Genomic DNA, 22,829 nt, shown 5'->3' on the forward strand with positions numbered 1-22,829 from the left:
CCTCGCCCACCTTACAAACCCCCATATCTTGCATGCAATGACACCTATACTGTATACTTTATGTGCAATTTACACTTTCATTTTCATTAAAGGAAAAACTTGCACAGGTTTGTATAGAGCCATTGTGCATCAATGCACACAAACCATACCTGGAGAAAATGGCATGCAACAATGTTTTGGATGTGGAAGGGTGGTCAAATGAGGGTGTGGAGTTTTCCGTTGCGGTTTCGGATTGGAATACGTGACTTGGGCAAGGAAAAAGGAGGAAATACTGTACTTGGAAATACAAATCCTTTCACAACTGCAGCTGTTTCAGTAGACCCGTGTTTTACTGCAACTGATCATCCCAACGCGCACAAGGTAAGCAATAGGAGCTATTAATTGTGATACATACACATGTATATGATATAAATACATTTGCGTAAAAAAACACATATATGTATATATAATACATGCGTACATATGTGACGAAAACTTCAAAATTGAACACTTGGCGTTTTACGTCCCAAAAACCTTACAGTGTCGTCCAGCAAGTTAAATATGGTTACAGTATATCCCAAACATACTGTTCAGTTGTAGTGTGTGCCAGAAAACATCACTTTGTGAAAAATTATATTTTTGTTGCATTTTATAGATCTAAAACATGACATTATGGTCCAGCAAGGCCCAATATGGTTGCAGTATATCCCAATTTTTTTCAAGTGTACAGTGTGTTATAGAAGAAAGTATCACTTTGTGGAAAAATTATTTTAATTTCCCACCGAATGTGGGCCGATATGGTCACTCCATTTTTGTGTGTGTGTGTGTGTATATTTATATAAATATATATAGACAGTGCTTATAGAAAGTCTACACTCCCTTTCAAAATTTTCATCTTTTGTTGCCTTACAGCCTGGAATTCAAGTTCATGAAATCAGACTTTTTCCACATTTATTTACACATCGTAACCCACAACTTCCAAGTGAAAAACAAATTCTACAAATTTCAGAAAATTAATTAGAAAGACAAAACTAGCTTTATCTTCGTTGGAAAAGTATCCACCCCCCTGAGTTAATTCTGTTGGGATAGGTCTCTACCGACTTTGCACACCTTGATTACACAATATTTTCCCATTCTTCTGTACAAGACTGTTCAAGCTCGGTCAAGTTCTGTGGGGAGCGTTGATGGACAGCAATCTTCAAATCAAGTCATGCCACAGATTTTTGATTGGATTTAGGTCGGAGCTCTGACTGGGCTACTCGAGGACATTTATCTTTTTGGTCCTTAGTCATTACCGTGTAGTTTTGGCTGTGTGCTTCGGGTCGTTGTCATGCTGAAAGGTGAACTTCCGTCCCAATTTCAGCTTTCTTGCAGAGGGCAGCAGGTTTTCCTTCAGGATTTTTCTGTATTTTTCTCCATCTACTTTCCCTTCTATCGTGACAAAGGCACCAGTCCCTGCTGATGAGAAACATCTCCATAACATGATGCTGCCACCACCATGCTTCACAGTAGGGATGGTGTTCTTTGGGTGATGTGCTGTGTTGGGTTTCTGCCAAACATAACGTTTTGCATTTAGGCCAAAAAGTTCCATCTTGGTTTCATCAGACCACAAAACCTTTTGCCACATGGCTTTATAATATGTGGATTGTTTTTTTTTGCATACCTCAATTGAGACTCATGGCTTTTTTGAGTAATGCTTCATTCTTGCCACCCTACTGTACAGGCCAGACTTGTGGAGTGCTGGGGAAATTGTTGTCACATGCACACAGTGACCATTCTTTGCCATAAAGGCCTGTAGCGGTCCGACGAATTACCCAAATGTACCCAAATGTAAGTGAATTTACCCAAATGAAAGCACAATGTACCCAAATGTAAGTCGTACTACGTAAAGGAAGGGTTAGGGTAGGGTAGGGTAGGGTTAGGGTAGGGTAGGGTTAGGGTTCGTTAGTTGTTAGGGTTAGGGTTAGTTAGGGTTGTTAGTTAGGGTTGTTAGTTAGGGTTAGGGTTAGGGTTAGGGTAAAACATTTATATTTACTTCACGTTGTGTGACTAGTTCCGTGTGAGATGATCTTCATTTGGGTAAATCTTTGCTTGTTGCCGTTCATTTGGGTAAATCGTCAATTTTTTTGATTTTCATTTGGGTAAATATTCCACATCATTCTGATACAAATATTAAGAAAGTAGGGTGTAACTTGATCAAATATTTATACTTCATTAATGTCTAGGATCAACCTATGTGGGTAAACTTACCGCCACCTTGGTCGCTTCAGCACGGATTCATTAATCCTGCAGATGTATACCGAGTTATGTCCCCCTGGCCTAAAATGGCTGCCACTGATCGGGCCGGTAAAATTTGTAAAATTCTGTTAGCATTCGTTTTCTTGGACGTCAAGAAACACACCGTAACGTATTACTGCATAGAATAACCTTCCTTTACGTAGTACGACTTACATTTGGGTACATTGTGCTTTCATTTGGGTAAATTCACTTACATTTGGGTACATTTGGGTAATTAGTCGGACCCACCTGGAGCTGTTTAAAAGTTGCCATTGGTATCTTGGGGGCCTCTATGAACAGTCTCCTTGCTCATCCAGTTTGGAGGGACGGCCTGATCTAGGAAGGGTCTTGGTGGTCCCATATGCTTTCCATTTCTTAATGATTGTCTAGACTCCAGACTGTGCTCCAAGGGATATTCAAGGCCTTTGAAATATTTTACACCTACCCCCTGATCTGTGCCTTTCCACAACTTTATCCCAGAGATCTTTTGAAAGCTCCTTGGTGCTCATGTTTGAGTCTTTACTGTGAAATGCACTACCCAGTAGAGGACACCAACAGCAACAGCTGATTTTATTTGGAAATAATCAGAATCACCACAATTAAACACAGGTGGAGGCCAATTAACCTGGTGTGTGATTCTGAAGGTGATTTTGTTTTACACCTGAGATAATTTACAACTGCAATTATAAGGGGGTTGGACACTTATCCAACCAAGATATTCTAGTTTTGTATTTTTAATTTATTTTCTGAAAATTATAGAATTTGGTTTTCACTTGGAAGTTATGTATTACGAGGTGTAAATAAAGGCGGAAAAAGTCTGATTTAATGCATTTTAATTCCAGGTTATAAGCCAACAAAAGGTGAAAGATTTGAAACTGGGTGAAGACTTTCTATAGGCACCGCACATGTGGAATCAAGACAATCTTCTCCATTTGCCATATTTTCTGCATCTCTCCTTGTTAACCCCCTTGCCCGCATTTCTTCTTCCACCATCTTTAGCCAAGTCTTTCTCGGTCTTCCCCGTCCTCTACTTCTTTCTACATTCATTTCCATCACTCTTCTCAACCAGTCACTTTCATCCTTCCTCAACACATGACCAAACCATCTCAACCTGTTCCTCTTCACAGCATCAATCACAGGCTCTATTCCCATCATTTTTCGCAATTCATCATTTGTCTTCCTCTCTCTCAACGATACTCCGCACATCCATCGAACCATTCGCATTTCCACCCTTTCCAACCTTCGTTGCTGCTCTACGTTCATTACCCATGTCTCGCTCCCATAAATCATAACACTTCTCACACATGCAGCATACACCTTTACCTTCAGCTTCAACGACACTCCCCTCCTCATCAGCATGCCACTCAGTTCCCGAAACTTCTTCCATGCACATCTCACTCTAGCAACCGTTGCCGAGTCTGATCCACCTTCTCCATTCAGCATGTCTCCGAGGTAGCAAAATGTTTTCACACCTTCCAGCTTCACGCCGTCTCCAAGATCCAACTCAACATTTCTTCCATCTGCAGCTCCCTCTGTGCACACCTTACATTTGAATGTAGCTGCCACACTGGTCAATGACCCTCTCAGACCACTACATTTTTGATGAACCCACTCAGCGCACATTGTACATTCAATGGAGTTCACTCTGACACCCTTCCTGCACAGAGCACAGGGCCACTTCCCAGTTCTTTCCACCTCACCACATGCTTTACCACTTGCCATCACCTTCGTCTTTCCGATATTCACCTTCAGACCTTTTGTCTCCATACATTCCTTCCACTTGTTCATCTTTTCCTTCAGTCCATCCATACTTTCCGCAATCAACACCAGATCATCTGCATACAACAACTCCCACAGTAAACCCTCCTTTACGTTCTGAGCCAGCACCTCCATCACAGCTACAAATCGTAGTGGACTTAGTACCGACCCCTGATGCACTCACAGCTTCACCTCAAACTCACCACTGTTCCCGTCCTTCATCCTTACAGCTGTGCGCGCTCTTTTGTACATTGCCATCACTACTCTGATCAACCATTCCTCCACTCCTAACTTCCTCATTGCCCATGTCAATATTTGTGCGTGGAACCCTATCGAATGCTTTCTCCAGATCAACAAACCCAAGAAACAACTTCTTCCTCTTCTCCATGTACTTCTCCTGCAACTGCCTCACAATAAAAAGCGCGTCTGTCGTTCCTCTTTCTGACATAAATCCAAACTGCATTTTGTCGATCTTCACTTTGTTCCTTATCCTCCTCTCCAACACCCTTTCCAATACCTTCATTCCATGCTCCAATAACTTTATCGCTCAGTACGAGCCACACTCTAGAGGGTCACCTTTCCCCTTGTATAGAGGGACGAGGGTACTCAGTTCCCAATCCACTGGAATGCGGCCTTCTTTCACCGCCAGATTACAGATCTCTGTCATTCTCTTCACACCCCAACTTCCCGCTGCCTTCAACATATCTCCCACAACTCCCGTCGGCCCTCCCGCTTTTCTACCCTTCATTGCTTCTATCGCTTCCTCAACTTCCTTCTCAGTTATCTTCTCTGCCGGTCCTAAAACTCGGTTACTCTCTATGTTGCCATCCAATTAATTCTCTGTATTCAACAGCATTTCCATATATCTTTTCCATCTTCATTTAATTCCATCTGGGTCCACAACGATTTGTCCCACTTCATCCTTCAAGCAACTCACCCCCATCACATCACACCTCTCTTTCGCTATCTGCTTTGCAATCCTGAATACTGCTCTCTGACCCTCTTCCGAATCCAAGCGTTCTCCGAACATTTTCCTGCATGCCTCCTGCGCCTTTGCTACCCCTTTCTTTGTAGCCTTCTTGGCTGTCTTATAACTTTCATGCTCTGCTGTTTCTGCTCCCGTACCCTTTGCCTTCTGCCACTCCTTGAACTTCTTCATCTTCTCATCAATCCTCTTTCCAACTTCATCATCCCACCACCATGTTTCCGAGTGCCTCGGTGGTCCTTTTATCCATCCACATACATCACCAACGGCTCCCAACAGACTAGCTTTCATTGACATCCAACCACTTTCAAGCTCATCCACATCATCCTCTACCCTACTCAGCCTCTCTTTTAATGCCTCCCTTACTGTCACCTCTTTCAACCTCCACACCTTTATTCTCGGTTGGTACTTCACTCGCCGAGCTCTCCTCGCACCTTTCACCCTTATGTCGCAGACAACCAAGTGGTGCAGTGAAACAGCCTCCTCCCCCGGGATCACCTTTGTGTCCCGGAGGTGCCCAATCTCTCGCCTATGCACCATCGGGTAGTCAACGGTTGTCGTCGACCCACCTGACGTGTATGTAACAAGCTTATTATCCTCTTTCTGGAACTGAGTATTACAAATCAACAAATCAGCTCCATCAGCAAACTCCAAAATCCTTTCACCTTCTCCATTTCTCACACCATATCCGTAACCCCCATGAACTCCCTCAAAACCATCCATACTCCTTCCCACATGTCCATTTAGGTCTCCTCCTACCACAACAACTTCCTCATCTTTCACGTTTTCCATAAGCTTCTCTATCGCAGACCAGAACTTGTCCTTCTCTTCATCGCTCCGACCAACCTGTGGAGCATATCCCGAGATGACGTTCACCAAGAGCTTTCCGATCATCATTTTCACCATCATCCACCTATCACTCACTCTAGTCACACTCACCACACTGTCTACAAACTCCTCAGAAAACAGGACACCAACACCATTCACGCCCTCAAGGCACCCTTGCCACACAAACTTGTATTTCTGTCCCTGCCTACCCTTCACCATTCTCACACCACTTCCCTTCCATCTCGTCTCTTGCACACAACATATGTCCACTCTTCTTCTGACCAATACTTCCACCACTTCTCCTGATCTCCCTGTCATTGTCCCTACATTCCATGTCCCAAACCTCAGAAACCGATCTCCACTTCGGGCTGTACCCTGCCCATATGTAGTTGTAATTGTCATGGTTCTCTTTTTGAGGCAATGTTTTTATGGCCGGATGCCCTTCCTGACGCCAACCCTCTTAGTCGTCTCTTCCGACACGCAGGGATACGGTGAACCTAATCTAATCCAGGGTACACACTGGGAAACGTTTAAAACATGGAAATTCTGGGGGGTGGGGGGGGGGGGGGCATCACGGCTGCAGGGGCCCCGTCAGCACCACGCCACGGCGGTCTGGTCAGCACCACACCACATCGCCCGGTCAGCACCACACCACGTCGGCCCGGTCAGCACCACACCACGTCAGCACCACACCACGGCGGCCCGCTCAGCTACCACACCACGTCAGCCTGGTCAGCACCACACCACGTTTGCCCGGTCAGCACCATGGCGGCCCGGTCAGCACCACACCCTTGGAAAGGACTTCGATGCTGTGGAGAGATCGAAGCAAGCCTCCTTGCTCGAGCGGACCGGAAGCGGAGGTCCATATATGTAAGCACATATATATAATGTGCACATATATATAAGGATATAATATATTGTGGGCTTTCACTAAAAATACTCGCAAATAATAACGGTGGGGTAGCAGAAAAGGAGGTGGGGTTGAGAGGTTGGGGTATTAAATCAAGCCTCTCAAAATATCAGCACCACACACCACGTCGGCCCGGTCGGCCCAGAGCCTGGCGCGAAGTCCAAGGACATCAGCACGTCATCCGAAAACAGCTCCGGTTGGTGCGAACCACTCGGTCAATGGCGCGAACCAAGTCCCGACACGCCCTTGCTCGCTTGGCCCCGATGAAGGCCTCGCTGGGTGTTCTCCAAACAGGGGCAGAATCGCCCAAGCCACGCTGGATTTCGGCGGCGGAAAGCAGCCACGAAGCGATGACATTCGGTCAGGCTGTAATGCGAACACCACGGCGGCCCAGTCATATATATATATATATATATATATATATATATATATATATATATATATATATAAAAATATATATATATATATATATATATATATAATATATATATATATATATATATATATATATATATATATATATATATATATATATATAAAAATATATATATATATATATATATATATTATATATATATATATATATATATATATATAAATATATATATATATATATAATATATATGTATATATATATATATAAATATATATATATATATATAATATATATGTATATATATATATATATATATATATATATATATATATATATTGCGGTTTTGAGATTGTACATATGACATCGCTAAAGGTTAAAGGTTTGCCCCCCATAGTTAGTCCACAAGCAACACGTAGGCCCACTTAGTATTAGTTATGTCATAGTATGTGTAAGAGTAGGCCATTTCCCTAGTGACATCTGCATTGTGTAAAGAAATGAGCTCATGTCCTTTTCATTTTGCGGTCACCCTCTAATTACATCTATGGGCAAACTCGATCCCGCGCCCCATTTTGGCTGATCCCTCCGTGTGTGGCGCTTTGGCTGCCAGCAGCATTCGCTGCCCTTAGTTCGCTCGAACTGGTCAAATAACACGAGGTAGGCCTAAGGAGAGGCAGGAGCGTGAGGGTCGAGGTGTCAAGCAGCGTCAAGCAGCGCGACAGAGGCGGTGACGGTAAGAGCCAACAGCCAACCAGGGCTCCGAGGGCATGGCGCGATACGGCGTGGTAAGGGCGCATCTAGCAAGTGCTGGAAGGTTCGCTGGGCAAGGCTATATAAGCGAGTGCACAAAGCCCTTGAAAGGACTCGTGCGACAGGACTTGCAAGGAGAGCTAACGAAGGACTTGTTGGAGAGAACTGATTCGGAGCATTCGTGTGAGGAATATTCGGAGGACCGACGTGCACCCAACAATATCGGAAGGATTTGTCGAGGTCCTTGATTGAAAAGCGCATTGTTCGCGTTGATTGAACTATTACCTACGCGGCCGCAGAGCCGCAAGTGTAACCGCCAAAGCCAGCTCTACCGTTCGCCCTGTAATAACCCCGTGCGCGAAAATGACACGCGGAGAGCTCCTGCCATCTGTTTCATCTGCTTCGCGGTGCGAGTTGGGGACCGGAGAGCGAGCTGCCTGGACACCATCCCTGGATGGGCTGACCTGGTCAACTGCAAACCCCGTGTGAGTGTGTCTGAGAGTGAATGGGCCCATTTGTCCAGGGGATAAGTATAAGACTGTTTAAGGCTGCACTGTGTTTTCTTCTTCTGATTATTGTACAAAGTGTAAATAAATCATGTTATTCCTTTCTTCCAAATTCGACCGTTTCAGTGATTTCCCCCATTGGGTAAGCGTGGCATGATTAAGAACCGCTCGGATCGGGATCTAGTCCTTGATAACGGCTCGGGTCACGGGTTTGCTACCGCTCGGCGTATCCACCAACACCCGTGATTCGGGCGAGGCTTGTCTCCTCATTTCAGGGTAGTGTTAGTACTTAGGTAATAGCGAATCTGGTCCTACAACCCTATTTAATGCTGCCCGGAAAGGACGTCATAGGCTTCGGGTCCCGTCGGTCAGTCAAAGACAAGGGGACTAATCCCCCCTTGGTAAGGGGAAAAGGCCGGCGCGGAGATCCGCAACATTTGGTGTCAGGAGTGGGATTGGACCCGAAGTGCGCTTGAAGCACTCAAAATTACGAGCTGCCGAAATTTAGTTTTAACATCCAAATTAAATTCGTGCCATGGATAGCCAAGACGGTCGGATGCCGGTGGGGGTAAATGAGGAGGTAGATGAGCAATTAGAATTAATAACCCAGGACCCCCGGGAAGAATGGGAAGAAGAGGAGAACATGGATGAGGGTGCAGCAGTAGGGGTGGCAGGGGAAGAAAATGGCGGCGCCTCGCACATGGCGGTGGCAGCCGGGCCCGCTATGTGACCCGGGTTCGACAAATTATACCTAATCCAAATGTCTGCAAAGTTAAGTGCAAAAATGGACATCCGAGAAAAAAAGATGGATGCGCAAAGTAACCAATTGAAAGTAGAGTGGGACAAATCAAGGGCAGAAATGAAAGAAATGGACGGGTTAAATAAATTGGAAAACAAAATGGGGGGCCAACTGAGGGAAATGTGGGACAAATCCGCCGGGAAATAAAACAGATGGGGGACCAATTGGAAGAGGCGAAAAACGGGCTGGAAAGCAGAAGGGACACCCGAGGGGAGTTAATAAAAGAGATGGGAGAAGACATAAGGCGCAGGTCGAGCGGGAAAGTCGCATTGGTACGCGACGAGGTAATGCGATTTGAGAAACGCGGAAGAGCGAGCCTGAGCAAGGCGCAGTTAAAATGACCGGAATAGAAATCGCGACACGGGGTATAGAAAAGCTGACGGCCGCCGAGTTGGAAAATTTTATTTTATGTGCGCCAGCGGTCATCGAGCTTCATAAAGAAAAAGAAATTATAATTGAAATTGGGGTTGAGGAGACAGCAGAGTTAGTACATGTATCACGGGAGATTGAGATGGAATGTACTCAAAGTCTTGATTCACATCGTGATGTCGTGCTGCCTAACCCCAATGAAAGTTTGCAGGTGCGGTTAGAGGATAAGAGAATCCCGAAGGTGAGTAGAAGCGTGTATGGCGCGAAAATGTATGGCGTGAAAGTGTTTGGCGGGAAAAGATTTTTCGTGCGCTTGAGATCGCGACGTCACCCGGGCGCTCGTGGAAGGTCCGTTGTGCGCTGTGTGAAGGTGAATGGCGCGCGTGTGCGAACGGCACCGAAGCGCGAGTGTGAAACCGAGAGTGAGAGTGAATGCACAATGGAGTGCATGTGTGAAGAGTGCGACACAGAGTGTGCGATGGCCGAAGAGAGTGTGCGGGAGTGCACCAGACCGCGTGCTTGGGTGTGCAGCAAAAGAGTGCACACCCATGGTTGTTACGGAGTACGTAATGGGAGAGTGTGCACCAGGGTGTGCACGAGGATGTGTAATAAGGGAGTGTGTGATGGGCATGAGTGCGCCTGAGTGGTGTGCACCTGAGTATGTAAGGGAAGAGAATGCACGGAGAGAAAGTGCAATAACGGAATGCAGGGAATGTATGAGAGGCGCTGGAGCGCCTCGGTGTGAGAATGCGAATCGGGCATCGACGCGGACCGGGGGGTTAGCGTTTAGGCCGACGTATAGCCGACGCGAGCTCTCGGGGCGTGGTGTGCTTTGTGTGCTGCGGGGGCCTGCGGGGATTGTTGCCGCGGCGGTCTCGCAAGGAGCGCCGTGCACGATTCGGGCTGGGCCCGCCCTGTATGGTCGGTGCCGCGCCTTCGCTGGAAAGGCATCCGGCATGGTTCAAGGGGGGGGGGGGTAGGAGAGGTCGGACCTTCGCCCCCTGGCGGGCGCGGTGCTCCGACCGGGGGAGGTTGGGCCATCGTGCCGGAGACCGAAAGGCTCCGCACAGGGATGGCGCCTGGAACCTTGGCCCAAGCATGCCTCCTCCCCAGAATCGAAAATGCCGGACGGACCCAACCAACAGGAGACCAACCAACTGCATGCATTGCTCGGCTTTTCGAAGCCGAGCTGTGAAAATGTATTCCCGCACGGAGAGGCTCAAGTGGAGTGGACTAATAGAGATAGTGTTGGCGAATGGTAGCTTTACCATTCATCAATTTGGGGCACATGAGCTTTAGATTATGGGGATGGCAGTGAAAACTAGCCGAGAGCGGGCTAGGATATTGTTAGGGATCTAGAAATGACGGTAGAGGACATGAGATTTAAGTAGTGACTTTTGTACAGGTAGAGGGGACATAGTCAGATTAGATGGATGATAATGACGAGGAAAGTGCTTAGTGTAAGGGAAGACGGGAAAGCACGAGTATTAGAGGGAAGTAGTTAGTTAGATGATGCTGTGTGTATGAGCTTGAGATTGAGAATCTTTGTGGTGAGTGTGAGCAAATGAGGAATTGGTCGGGGATGACCAGAGAAAGTGTATAGGTGGAGTATTGAGGTCATGGGTAATTGTGTTGTGTGAATGGACTTACATGGTGTGCAAGTGGGGAATGCTTGGTGGGAGTAAGTGGTGTGGAATGAGTGGTGTGGAATGCATGGTGCGAAGGAGTGGATGGGGGAAGATGGACCCCTTCCCGAATACCCGGGGAGGGTAGTTTAAAGTTAGGTAGAGGGAGTAGGTAAATTGTTGGATATTGACACCTGTGGGGCAGGTAGTAGCAAGGTATTGCTTGGATGGGTGCGTGAGTCTGTGGAAATGGCTGAGCGTGTGGGCCTGTTGGTGACTATAGTTATTCGGGCACTCCGCCACTGGTAGTCTGTCGGCCAGGTGAGGCCGCAGGTAGGCTCTGGGAGCCAGGTAGAGTCAGAGTAGTGTTCAGTGGGGCCCGAGGATCCGAGAGAAAGACCCAGGTAGCCCAATGCCAGAGAGGGCATCAGAGGGGTGAGAGAGCCAGGAGGGGCCTTCCCCGAGTTAGGGTAGTCGCAAGGAGCTAGGCAAGCTCGGGTGGCGACTTCAGTGGTGGAGGTGCGCAGGTAGATAGACCTGCTAGTAGAGCCACACGACCCAGCCCCGAAATTGTGTGAAGGCACAGTGAGAAAAATTGGGGAGTGAGACCCAAATTGGAAGGCACCACAGGGTGGGTCAATGGGAATTGGTTTTTAGAACCACATAGTTTAAAGAGGCCAATTGGATTGGCAGGGCATGACCCCGGGTAGTTTAAATGAGTTAATGTTATTAGAGGATAGTTAGGATGAGAATCTCTTCGCACCATCCGCATCCACTCACCAAGGTGACAAAACTCCACACCAAGTTTTGCAAATGTTTGGATGGTAAAGACGCATCATGACGTAAGTTTGACATTGTGTTTATTCCATCTCTTCCTTCTTGGGAGGGATTGGATGACGAATTCGGAGTAGAGGGGGGGATAGAAAAGACAAGACGTAGTGACGAATTTGTAAAGTGTAAATACGGGGAGGGGCAAGGGTAGTGTCCATTATCATCTATGGTAAAGACGCATCATGACGTAAGTTTGACATTGTGTTTATTCCATCTCTTCCTTCTTGGGAGGGATTGGATGACGAATTCGGAGTAGAGGGGGGATAGAAAAGACAAGACGTAGTGACGAATTTGTAAAGTGTAAATACAGGGAGGGGCAAGGGTAGTGTCGGCTGACATGGGGGGTTACGTACGGCTAGGGACGAGCTTTCTCCGCTCGCTCCCCCATGCTCCTCATGTTGCATTGCCTTGCATGACGTGTACCCTTCCGCCCTTTCCTCCGCTAACACTCTGCTTTGTCTTACCTCCCCACCCATGGACCCATTATTTTTGTTGAGGGGAGTGTGCAGGAACACTGAGCTGTGCGGCTGCACTTTGCCACACCTGTGCCACTGCACTCTGCTACCTGTTGCTGCACCAGTACACCTATGGACCACACGTTCTGTGGCCTGGCACCTTTTGCTGGGGCAGACAATTGCTGCAAGCGTTATCTTGCCCTGCGGACCACTGGTTTTTTAAGTGGCGTCAAAGTCACGCAGATGGACCATGAGATTGGCCCTGCTAATAAATAAAAAACGGACACGGTTTGTGCATTTTCTTTATTCCGGTGTGTCAGGAAAGAAGATCTCCAAGTTTTATTACGGCACACCGAAGACGAAGCAGGAAGACGCAAGAAGCAGCAGCCCAGCAGCAGCCAAGCAGCAAACATTTCAATATGACTGTGCATTTTTGTGATTGTGCATTTTTGTGCACTTTTTTTTGGTGCATCCTGGTGTATTGGTGCAGTGCATTTGTTTCCTCTCTCCAAAATTTTCTTCCCACAAAAGAACAGGTCCTGGGTTATAGAGATGTAAATAATTAGATCAGTCTTGTAAATAACATGCTCCCCACCGGCTTTATGTGTAGTTTGAGAATTCTTTCCGCAATTCGGTTAGCTGCGGGTGTGAGTCTGTTAGTTAGTACACAACGCAGTAGGTGGGACATATCGAGTGTTGTAAAACTGTCACACACAGGGTGTTAGATTAAATGGAGAGGGGAACCACATCTAAGTGTCACATATAAGTTAAAGAGTAGTCCTGACCCTTACTCAAAACCGGTCGTGCTCACATGTGTGGGTTCGGCTCGGGGATGAGCCTGGCGAAGGAGGGGGGCAGTGTTGCGGTTTTGAGATTGGACATATGACATCATTAAAGGTAAAAGGTTTGCCCCCCATAGTTAGTCCACAAGCAACACGTAGGCCCACTTAGAATTAGTTATGTCATAGTATGTGTAAGAGTAGGCCATTTCCCGAGTGACATCTGCATTGTGTAAAGAAATGAGCTTCGGTCCTTTTCATTTTGCGGCCACCCTCGAATTACATATATGGGCAAACTTGATCCCGCGCCACATTTTGGCTGATCCCTCCGTGTGTGGCGCTTTGGCTGCCAGCAGCGTTTGCTGCCCTTAGTTCGCTCGAACTAGTCAAATAACATGAGGTAGGCCGAAGAAGAGGGAGGAGCAGGAGGGTCGAGGTGTGGCCGCGTCAAGCAGCGCGTCAGAGGCGGTGACGGTAAGAGCCAACAGCCAACCAGGGCTCCGAGGGCATGGCGCGATAGGGCATGGTAAGTGTGCATCTAGCAAGTGCTGGAAGGTTCGCTGGGCAAGGCTATATAAGCGAGTGCACAAAGCCATTGAAAGGACTCGTGCGACAGGACTTGCAAGGAGGGCTTACGAAGGACTTGTTGGAGAGAACTGATTCGGAGCACTCATGTCAGGAGTATTCGGGGGACTGACGTGCACCCAACAATATCGGAAGGATTTGTCGAGTCCCTTGATTGAAAAGCACATTGTTCGCGTTTATTGAGCTATTACGTACGCGGCCGCAGAGCCGCAAGTGTAACCGCCAAAGCCAGCCCTAACGTTCGCCCTGTAATAACCCCGTGCACGAAAACGACACGCGGAGAGCTCCTGCCGTCTGTTTCATCTGCTTCGCGGTGCGAGTTGGGGACCGGAGAGCGAGCTGCCTGGACGCCATCCCTGGACAGGCTGACCTGGTCAACTGCAAACCCCGTATGAGTGTGTCTGAGAGTGAACGGGCCCCTTTGTCCAGGGGATAAGTATAAGACTGTTTAAGGCTGCACTGTGTTTTCTTCTTCTGATTATTGTACAAAGTGTAAATAAATCGTGTTATTCCTTTCTTCCAAATTCGACCGTTTCAGTGATTTCCCCCATTGGGTAAGCGTGGCACGATTAAGAACCGCTCGGATCGGGATCTAGTCCTTGATAACGGCTCGGGTCACGGGTTCGCTACTGCTAGATGTATCCACCAACACCCATGATTCCGGCAAGGCTTGTCTCCTCGTTTCAGGGTCGCCTTCGTACTTAGGTAATAGCGAATCTGGTCCTACAAACCTATTTAACGCTGCCCGGAAAGGACGTCATAGGCCTCGGGTCCCATCGGTCAGTCAAAGACAAGGGGACTAATCCCCCCTTGGTAAGGGGAAAAGGCCGGCGTGGAGATTCGCAACAATATATATATATATATATATATATATATATATATATATATATATATATATATATATATATATATATATACAGACTTGGCATTTAATATGGAATATTTTTTTTGTGGGGGTGAACTTACTTTTCAAGATGTCTTAGAACCAAAAGTTCATTGGAATTATGTTGAAATTATTCTAGATTTTGTTAATGTGACCTTTAAAAGAAACAAAAACCACATTTGACATTTTGAAACAAATAAATTGATCCTTGAAGGTGATGTATCAAAACTGATATCGAACTCAATTCATGGACAGTACTGTGTTAAACTTCTGTGCGTTTTCCAGAAGTATCTCTTTATTTTGCACATCAGCCAAAAGATTTTTTAAACAAAAAAGCAAAAGTTAAATTACGACTGGGATTACGGACAGTAAAATTACAGTTCAGTACTTCGTGTAACCCCCACGAGCATTCAGGAGAGCACGTACACGATGAGGCATGCTGTTCACGAGATTTGCCAAGGTTTGGACAGGAATCGCTTGCCATGCAGTGACAATAGCCTGCTGCAATTCACGCACAGAGGTCGGCTGCTAGTCCAAGTGGTCGATTTGACGCGTTAATTCTGCCCACAAGTTCTCTATCGGATTCATATCCGGGGACATGGCAGGCCACTCCATATGCTCTACACCACGGTCAGCAAGAAAGTGTTGGATCATGCGAGCACGATGAGGCCGTGCATTGTCATCTTGGAAGACAAAGTTTCCTCGAAAGGCTGCACGAGCAAATGGAAGCAATGTTTCTTCCAGAATGGCCCTGTGCTTCAACTGGTTCAGGTTTCCATTCAGAACAACCAGGTCAGTTTTGCCCCCTGCATGAAAAGCAGCCCAAACGGTCACCCCACCACCTCCAGCTTCGACTCTTGGCACTATACAATCTTTGTTGTAGGCTTCATGCACTTGTCTGCACACTCGGACGTGACCATCTTGACGATAGACCAGAAATCTAGACTCGTCACTGAAGATCACGTGATTCCAGTGTCCTAGCTGCCATTGACGGTGCTCTCTGGCCCACTGCAATCGGCGCTGGCGGTGTTGTCTGGTCAGGTGTGGCTTTCTCAGGGGATGCCTGGCACGATAGCCTGCTTGAACCAGTCGTTGGTTGACTAGCCTTCTGGATACATGCACATTTGTCAGTTGCTGCCACTCAGCCCTAAGCCGATTAGCTGACTTGGCACGGCCATTGCAGACTAACCGGTGCAGCTGGCGATCATCCCTCCTTGTGGTTCTGCGGGGACGTCCTGGCCTCGGTATTGGAGTAGGGACACCCCTTTGAGCATTTCGTTTCAGGATCTTTGACACCTGACCTTGAGTGATGCCATACTGCCGAGCAATAGCACGCTGTTTCATGCCGTAATTTCGTAAAGCCACCACTCCATGACAAACAGCATTGTCGAGTTGACGGACCATCTCCAGAGGAAGCGGCAATAACTTTTGGAGACGTGCAGCAGTTGTTTTCCACTAATACAGAACGTAACAACCCTTGTATGCCCGACTGTGAAGCCAATCATCAAATGCACCTGTCCGTACATTTTGCCACGCCACCTGTGATATAATCCTGTTGTTGACTTCTTGCTGCGATAGACAATCAGTGACATGGTTCTTTTAACAAATAAATCACCAAAGTGTAAAAGAAACTCACTAGATTGATATACTGAGTTAAGAAAGTAAACCCAAATCAAGAAAAAAAAAAATTCCATATTAAATGCCAAGTCTGTATATATACATATTATACATATATATATTTCTGTCAGTTGATTGTTTGTTTGCTATTTGTATTACAGTGTACAAGAAGGTAGAAATAAATGAATGACATGTTTATCTAACCATTTATTCTGGGGAAAATTATTATGGAAGTGTACCAAGCTGTTTTACTTGCAATTTTCAAAGTGCCCTCCCTCGTGATCGATGCACAATTGCAGCCGAGCAGACAGAGTGGCACACACGCTTGCAGAGTTCGATATCAATTTCCTCAAACTTTGCAGTGATTTGAGCCTTCAATTCCTGAATGGTACGAGGCTTTTCACGATAAACAAGGTCTTTCATGAGCCCCCAAAGAAAGAAATTTGGAGGTGTAATGTCTGTGGAAGTCTGGGGTCATCTCCATCATGAAGGGCATGCAGTAAGCATGGAATGTAAGGTTTCCATTTTTTCTGGTGAAGGATACGGATAACACTTGATTGGCTCACTTCAAACTCTGCAGATAAACGGCGAGTTGACTTTTGCGGACTTTGTTCCAGTCTCCTGATGGCTTCTTCAGCCTTAGCTACATTCGTTGCCGTTTTTGGACGACCGGACTTCTTTGCAGTGGCTACTGACCCTGTTGCTTCAAATTTCTCGACAATCAATCGCATGTTTCTTCCCTGGGATGGGTTAATATCGAATTCCTGTGCCAAACGGCGTGCCGCCATCGTTGGTTGTTCATTACATCTGTAGTAATGTTTCACGGCCGCAATGCGTTGATTCATTGAAAGGTAATTCATGGTTCAATTTGGTGCAAATTCAGTAACTTTCCAAAACTCTCAGCAATAACCTGCAAAATAAAAATAAAAATAAATAAACTAAGAAAATTAATCATCTCCAAGACAATTATTAACAACATGACATCCCAGAAAGAATCTGACAGCAGAAAAAACAGAAATCGGGCACGGGCGCTACTTTTGATTCGCCCTGTATATATATATATATATATATATATATTAATATATATATATATATATATATATATATATATATATATATATATATATATATATATATATATATATATATAATATTATATAATATAGTTACGTTTCTGGTGAAGGAAGTAGCGGTTGCCTGGATTAAAGCCTCAGATGCCATGTATGTTCTCGCATATTTTAGAAGTCCTATCATTTAGAAATCACACATCTTTTCAAGTAAAATTTTTGTACCAGGTTTGTCGTTAAGGGAAGCAGTCCTTAAAAGTTTCCCATGAGGAGATGTGCACTGTCTGGGCACACATAATTTTCCCATTGTTCCTTCTTCACTGTGCCCCAAATAGAATTGTTCCTTCCATCGGACCACCATGGAGCCAGCAACGGCATGCGGAGGGCAAATTTACCTGCCCATACCGGACTCTGCCCTAAGCACCTTCCTCGGGTTGCTTTTCGTCGGAGGAGTCCTTGGTACTGGATACAGCATCGTCTGTCTGTGGAGAGCACAGCGACGACGACGCACGGCTTTTGGGGTTTTCGGAATGAACCTGATGATTTCACATTTGCTCTTGCTCACGACAGCACCTTTACGGATTGTGCACCTGGCTCTGCATGGGACCTGGTTACCTGGCGGCACCTTCTGCTCAATCATGAAGGCTTTTGTGTACATGCACATGTATGTCTCCATCCTGCTTTTGTTCTGCTTGTGCGTATACCGATTCATCCAGCTCAGCCATTCCTGTACGGATAATCATCGGAGCCTACCGCACCTGTACGCAGCCCCTTTATGTGTGATAACCTGGCTGCTCGGCGTTTCTGCAGTTATTCCTGTGTATGGAGAGATGCATTCCCGAACTCTACCCAATATAACGCAGACAGACGTGGCTGGCGGTAATTGCTTTGTGTACACAGGCCAAGCTCGTTTGCCCTTCACTCTGCACGTGAATTCCGTGCTGGTATCCCTGTTCACGGTGTCTTGCATCGTACTGGCCACATGTTGGGTGTTGCTCTATCTGCAACTGCGCTCACAGCGTGGGAGTGTCGAGATGCGAGCTCTCTACAAGGTTCTGTGGATGTTCGTTGTGTTTCTCTTCTGCTATGGGCCCTACCACGGAACTATCCTTCCCTACCTGCTCAGCAACCAGGACGTCGAAGCATCGTGTACGAGGCGCAAGATGTTTTTCACCGTCAACAAAATTTGTCTGCACCTTACCGAGCTGAGCGTGTGCCTCGATCCCCTCATCTTCTTCTTTATGGCACGTGGGAACAGGAACCAATAGGGGCCCGAGCCCCTGGGACACCTCTGGGACAATGCGTGCACCTCTGGGACACATAATTGAAGAACATGGTTCCAATTTTTTACATTTCCTCCTTTTTTCAATTCAACACATTTATTTCCATAATTACCAATGTGAGAGAATAAATATAACAAAAAGATATGCAAATAATACTTCTGTGACTTGGGGAACTTGGAAAGGAACAATCAAAACAATGTATGCAGAATCAAATATGGAGGCATATTCAGAAGCCAGGGTTTGTGTAGAAATGCCTATCGACTAACAATATAAATGGCAGACGATTAAATTAACAACTAGAACGCCACTCAGTAGAGCGCATACTCCCGCCGTGGGTTTAGTTGGAATAATACGTTTTGTTTAACATCCCCTCTCCCCAAAACGATAAATGAAAAGGAAAGTAAGCCCTAACTGTCAGGGAATTTATTTTGATAAATCTCGGAATTAGAGGAGAAAAACATCATTTAAGAATAAGAATAAAAGTTTTAATGCAGTAAAACAGAAAAAATCTTTCCCAAAAAAATTCCCCAAAAAATTCCTGGATCCGGAATAATATCCTGAGCTTCACCAAAAACTAATCAATTCTTCCTTATCCCAAGGGAAATCATCCCACCAACCTTCATCCAAATCCGTTCAGAACTTTTCCAGATATCTTGTTCACAAACACACGAACACACGAACATACGAACGCACACACACACGGACGGACACGATCGAATGCGTTACTCCCTGGCTGGAGTAATAAACCTGAACATCGTAGAGCCAGAACCAGAATTATTTATTTGGTCTGGGAAGCCCATGTGAGGTTTCTTCTTCTTCAGCCTCTCACAGCCCTGGGTGAATATGCGATCTTTTTTTAAAAAGTTTGAATTTTGCCAAATCTGTTTTATTCGTTTGTTAATATACCTCAGCCATTGACAAATCTGGAACTAAGTCTTTATAAGTTCATCAAATACTGACACCGTGAATGACATTCGCTGAGCTAAATGTTGATATCTCTTCTGAGGTTTAAAAAAAAAAACAAAAAAAAAACAGTTTTAAAGCATTATACATATCAAACAATACATTTTATGAAATGCAGAAACCTAATACACACTTTGGTGGTTTTAAAATGACAGAATATGTCTTTGTTAGAAAAAAAATGAACATTGAAGACGACGCTGCTAAAAAAAATACACCACTCTAACGCATAACCACGAGTTTAAACTACATTTACAACAAATATGAAAACTATTTTCATATCATAATGTTAAATATAGAATATATAGAAGATAATGTTAAAAAAGAAAATGAACCCTATCTTCCAATGGTAAAAAAATCCTTCAGAAAATTCCTGGATCTGGAATAATATCCTGAGTTTCACCAAAAACTAATCAATTCTTCCTTATCCCAAGGGCAATCATCCCACCAACTTTCATCCAAATCCGTTCAGAACTTTTCCAAATATCTTGTTCACAAACACACGAACACACACACACACACACACACACACACACACACAAATGCATTACTCCCTGGCGGGAGTAAAAATTACCGAATGACAAATTACAGAAAAATTGGACAAGAAGACTGTGAATAGGAATAACAATAAACTTGATAAGATTTGCAAGAATAAACAAGAAAGAGCAATCGGAGATTGCAAACCCTCGCCAGGATGTGTTTTCATTGGTTTTTAAGGCTTTTGCGTTAAAACAAATACGGCGGCCGAACCACGTGACCGATGACGTCATCATTATTATTTTTTTCTCAACCAATTTACCCCTAGATTATGCTCAAGAAATTTCATCTTGATCGGATGAAGTTTTGTACTTGTCGAATTATGACGTCATAATGGAGGCACCTATGACATCATCATTAACATATTTTATTCACCATGTAAAGTTCTTTACAATGAGCAATGTCTCAATTTTTTTCTATTCAGCACTTTCGGAGATATAGAGGTGCAAACCTTTTCGGGTTTTCCAAGATGGCGGCTGAACCACGGGACCTATGACGTCATAATTATCATTAAACAATTCTACAGGTGGAGTTGCACCTATGGTGAAAATCTCCTGTCAATCAGACCAACGGTTGCAGAGAAAATCATATTTATTCTGTGCGGATAAACAGACAGACAGACAGATGAAAAATCACTCGTAGAGCGACACATGGCAAAACAGAACAGAATGAACAAAGAACAAAGCAGAATGGCACTCAATAGACCTCACATCTTTTTGACCTTACAAATAATTGGTGGTTGAATTCAGTTAGCTGATATGAAAATCCAATTCAAATTTCAAGTCAATCAGATGAAAATTGAGGCTCTTAGAAATTCAAAAAGAGTGGTTGACCTTTGGCCTATTGTTATGGATTCGTCACTTCCGTTGTGGTGGTATGCATCCACTGCAAATATTTTCTGATTCCATGTACTATTATTGTTTTCAAAAAGGTGTATTGTTCATGAACTGTTTTCAAAACGTAAAAAAGTTAATGTTAAAAGAAACAGGAAACCAGATCGGGAACCGGACGACGAAGAGGAAGAAGAAGAAAAGAGGGCGGAGTGAGTGAGTCGGACAAGAAGGAGCCGAGCTATGTGCGGTCTGGAGCGAACGTTGGCGAACAACAGTCACTAGCGAACTTTCGGGTTTCCCAGGAAAGTGATTCCTGCGACAGAGTGGTTTTGCAATCGATTCCGAAGAGAATCATTGGACTGCCGTTACGTCTTGAGTACGGCCATCGGCCATTTTGACTCGCACAGGACTTGCGCTTCGCTCACGGTTTCGTCTCTTTTCGACCATTTTCACCGCATTCAGACGTCGATCTGGGGCGTGTGTGTGACGTGGCTTTTTGAAGGTTAATTCGTCCATACCCGAGGGTGTGATCTCTCAGTCGCCTGGAGGGCGCCTTTGGATTTCCCAGTTGCCTTGAGGGCGCCTGTGCCCCGCGTTGGCAGCGGGACTGTTCTTGCCATCCGAACGGGATTCTGGTCTCGATGGGACATCGTTCTGGCGATCGCTGGAGCACATCAATTTTGGCTTGGAGCCGGGAATAAGAGACCTTGGGAATGTTCTTGGTTCACTCACTTGGAGCGCAGTGAGTTATATATTACAAAACTGATGGTACCATCATAGGATATTGATTGTACTTTTGATTACTATTATTGTTGTACCGTTATTCTTGTGTGATCTTAATACAGTATTTGTTTGTGAGTAACAATTGGGGTGGCTTCTCCATTGATCTTTGACATACAGAATAACACATTTTTCTGCCGTGACTCCTCCCGGGGCTCGGAGGTACCAGGACCAAGGGGTCGGGGAGGAGCACGTAACAGAAATTAGGGGCCAGTCCGGGATTAAATTCCCTGATAAATCGTCCGGGATAGAATTCCCTAACGTTCCCAAAATTCCCAAATTTGGAATTTTTTTCTAACATTCCCAAATTTTTCAAAAAAATTGGAAATTTTTTGTGTGAAGGTTAACAGGTGTTAACTGATAATCACCATGGTGTTTGACGCAGAACAGTTTGCGGCGTCCCCTAATGAGGCACAGTTCCATGCGTTAAAAAGGTCGGAACTCTTGATATTGGCCAGACATTTTAACTTGGAGGTCCGAGTTAATATGAAGAAAGCAGCGATGCAGACATTGGTGGCAGAATCTCTGGTGGGAAAAGGAACATAGACAGAGGTAGCCTTGGATAGGTTACCTGAGGAAAAAGAAAATGTGGAGCTCCGGAAAATGGAGATGCAACTGCAGAGCCAGGAAAGGTTAAAAGCAGAGGAAAGGAAAGCAGAGGAGAGAAGAGCAGAGGAAAGGAGAGCTGCAAGTGAACTGGAGGAGAGAAGAGCAGAGGAAAGGAGAACTGAAAGGGAACTCGAAGAAAGAAGAGAAAAGGAAAGAGCAGAGGAGAGGAGAGCCGAAAGGGAGTTAAAGGAACGTGACATGGAGTATCAGAAGGAAGTTAAACTCAAGGAGTTGGAATTAATGGGAGAACGGGGAGAGGTAGCATCCATGCCGGCTGGTTCGACAACGAGTCAGAACACCTGGGATGTTTGTTGGTAGACATGTGAGGCTGGTTCCACCCTTCAATAAAAAGGAGGTAGCCAAGTTTTTTGTACACTTTGAGAAAGTGGCTCAAATGCTAAAATGGCCTGTGGGGTCCTGGACTATGTTAGTGCAAAGTGGTCTGGTGGGT

At 45.4% G+C, this 22,829-nt stretch overlaps 2 protein-coding genes across 2 annotated transcripts in view; one reads left to right on the forward strand and one right to left on the reverse strand.

Annotated features, from left to right (window-relative positions):
• MLYCD (malonyl-CoA decarboxylase) overlaps positions 1-22,829 on the reverse strand; it is a 78,381-nt gene that overhangs the window by 44,261 nt on the left and 11,291 nt on the right. The window lies entirely within an intron of this gene.
• Positions 250-20,307, forward strand: LOC137429672 (G-protein coupled receptor 183-like). The gene is made up of 2 exons (XM_068119792.2): positions 250-360; positions 17,712-20,307. The coding sequence occupies exon 2, from the start codon at positions 17,736-17,738 to the stop codon at positions 18,642-18,644; it is 909 nt and encodes a 302-aa protein (XP_067975893.1). The 5' UTR covers positions 250-360; positions 17,712-17,735; the 3' UTR covers positions 18,645-20,307.

The sequence above is a fragment of the Myxine glutinosa genome, chromosome 6 (genome assembly GCF_964187855.1).
Source record: "Myxine glutinosa chromosome 6, kmMyxGlut1.1, whole genome shotgun sequence".
Lineage (NCBI taxonomy): Eukaryota > Metazoa > Chordata > Myxini > Myxiniformes > Myxinidae > Myxine > Myxine glutinosa.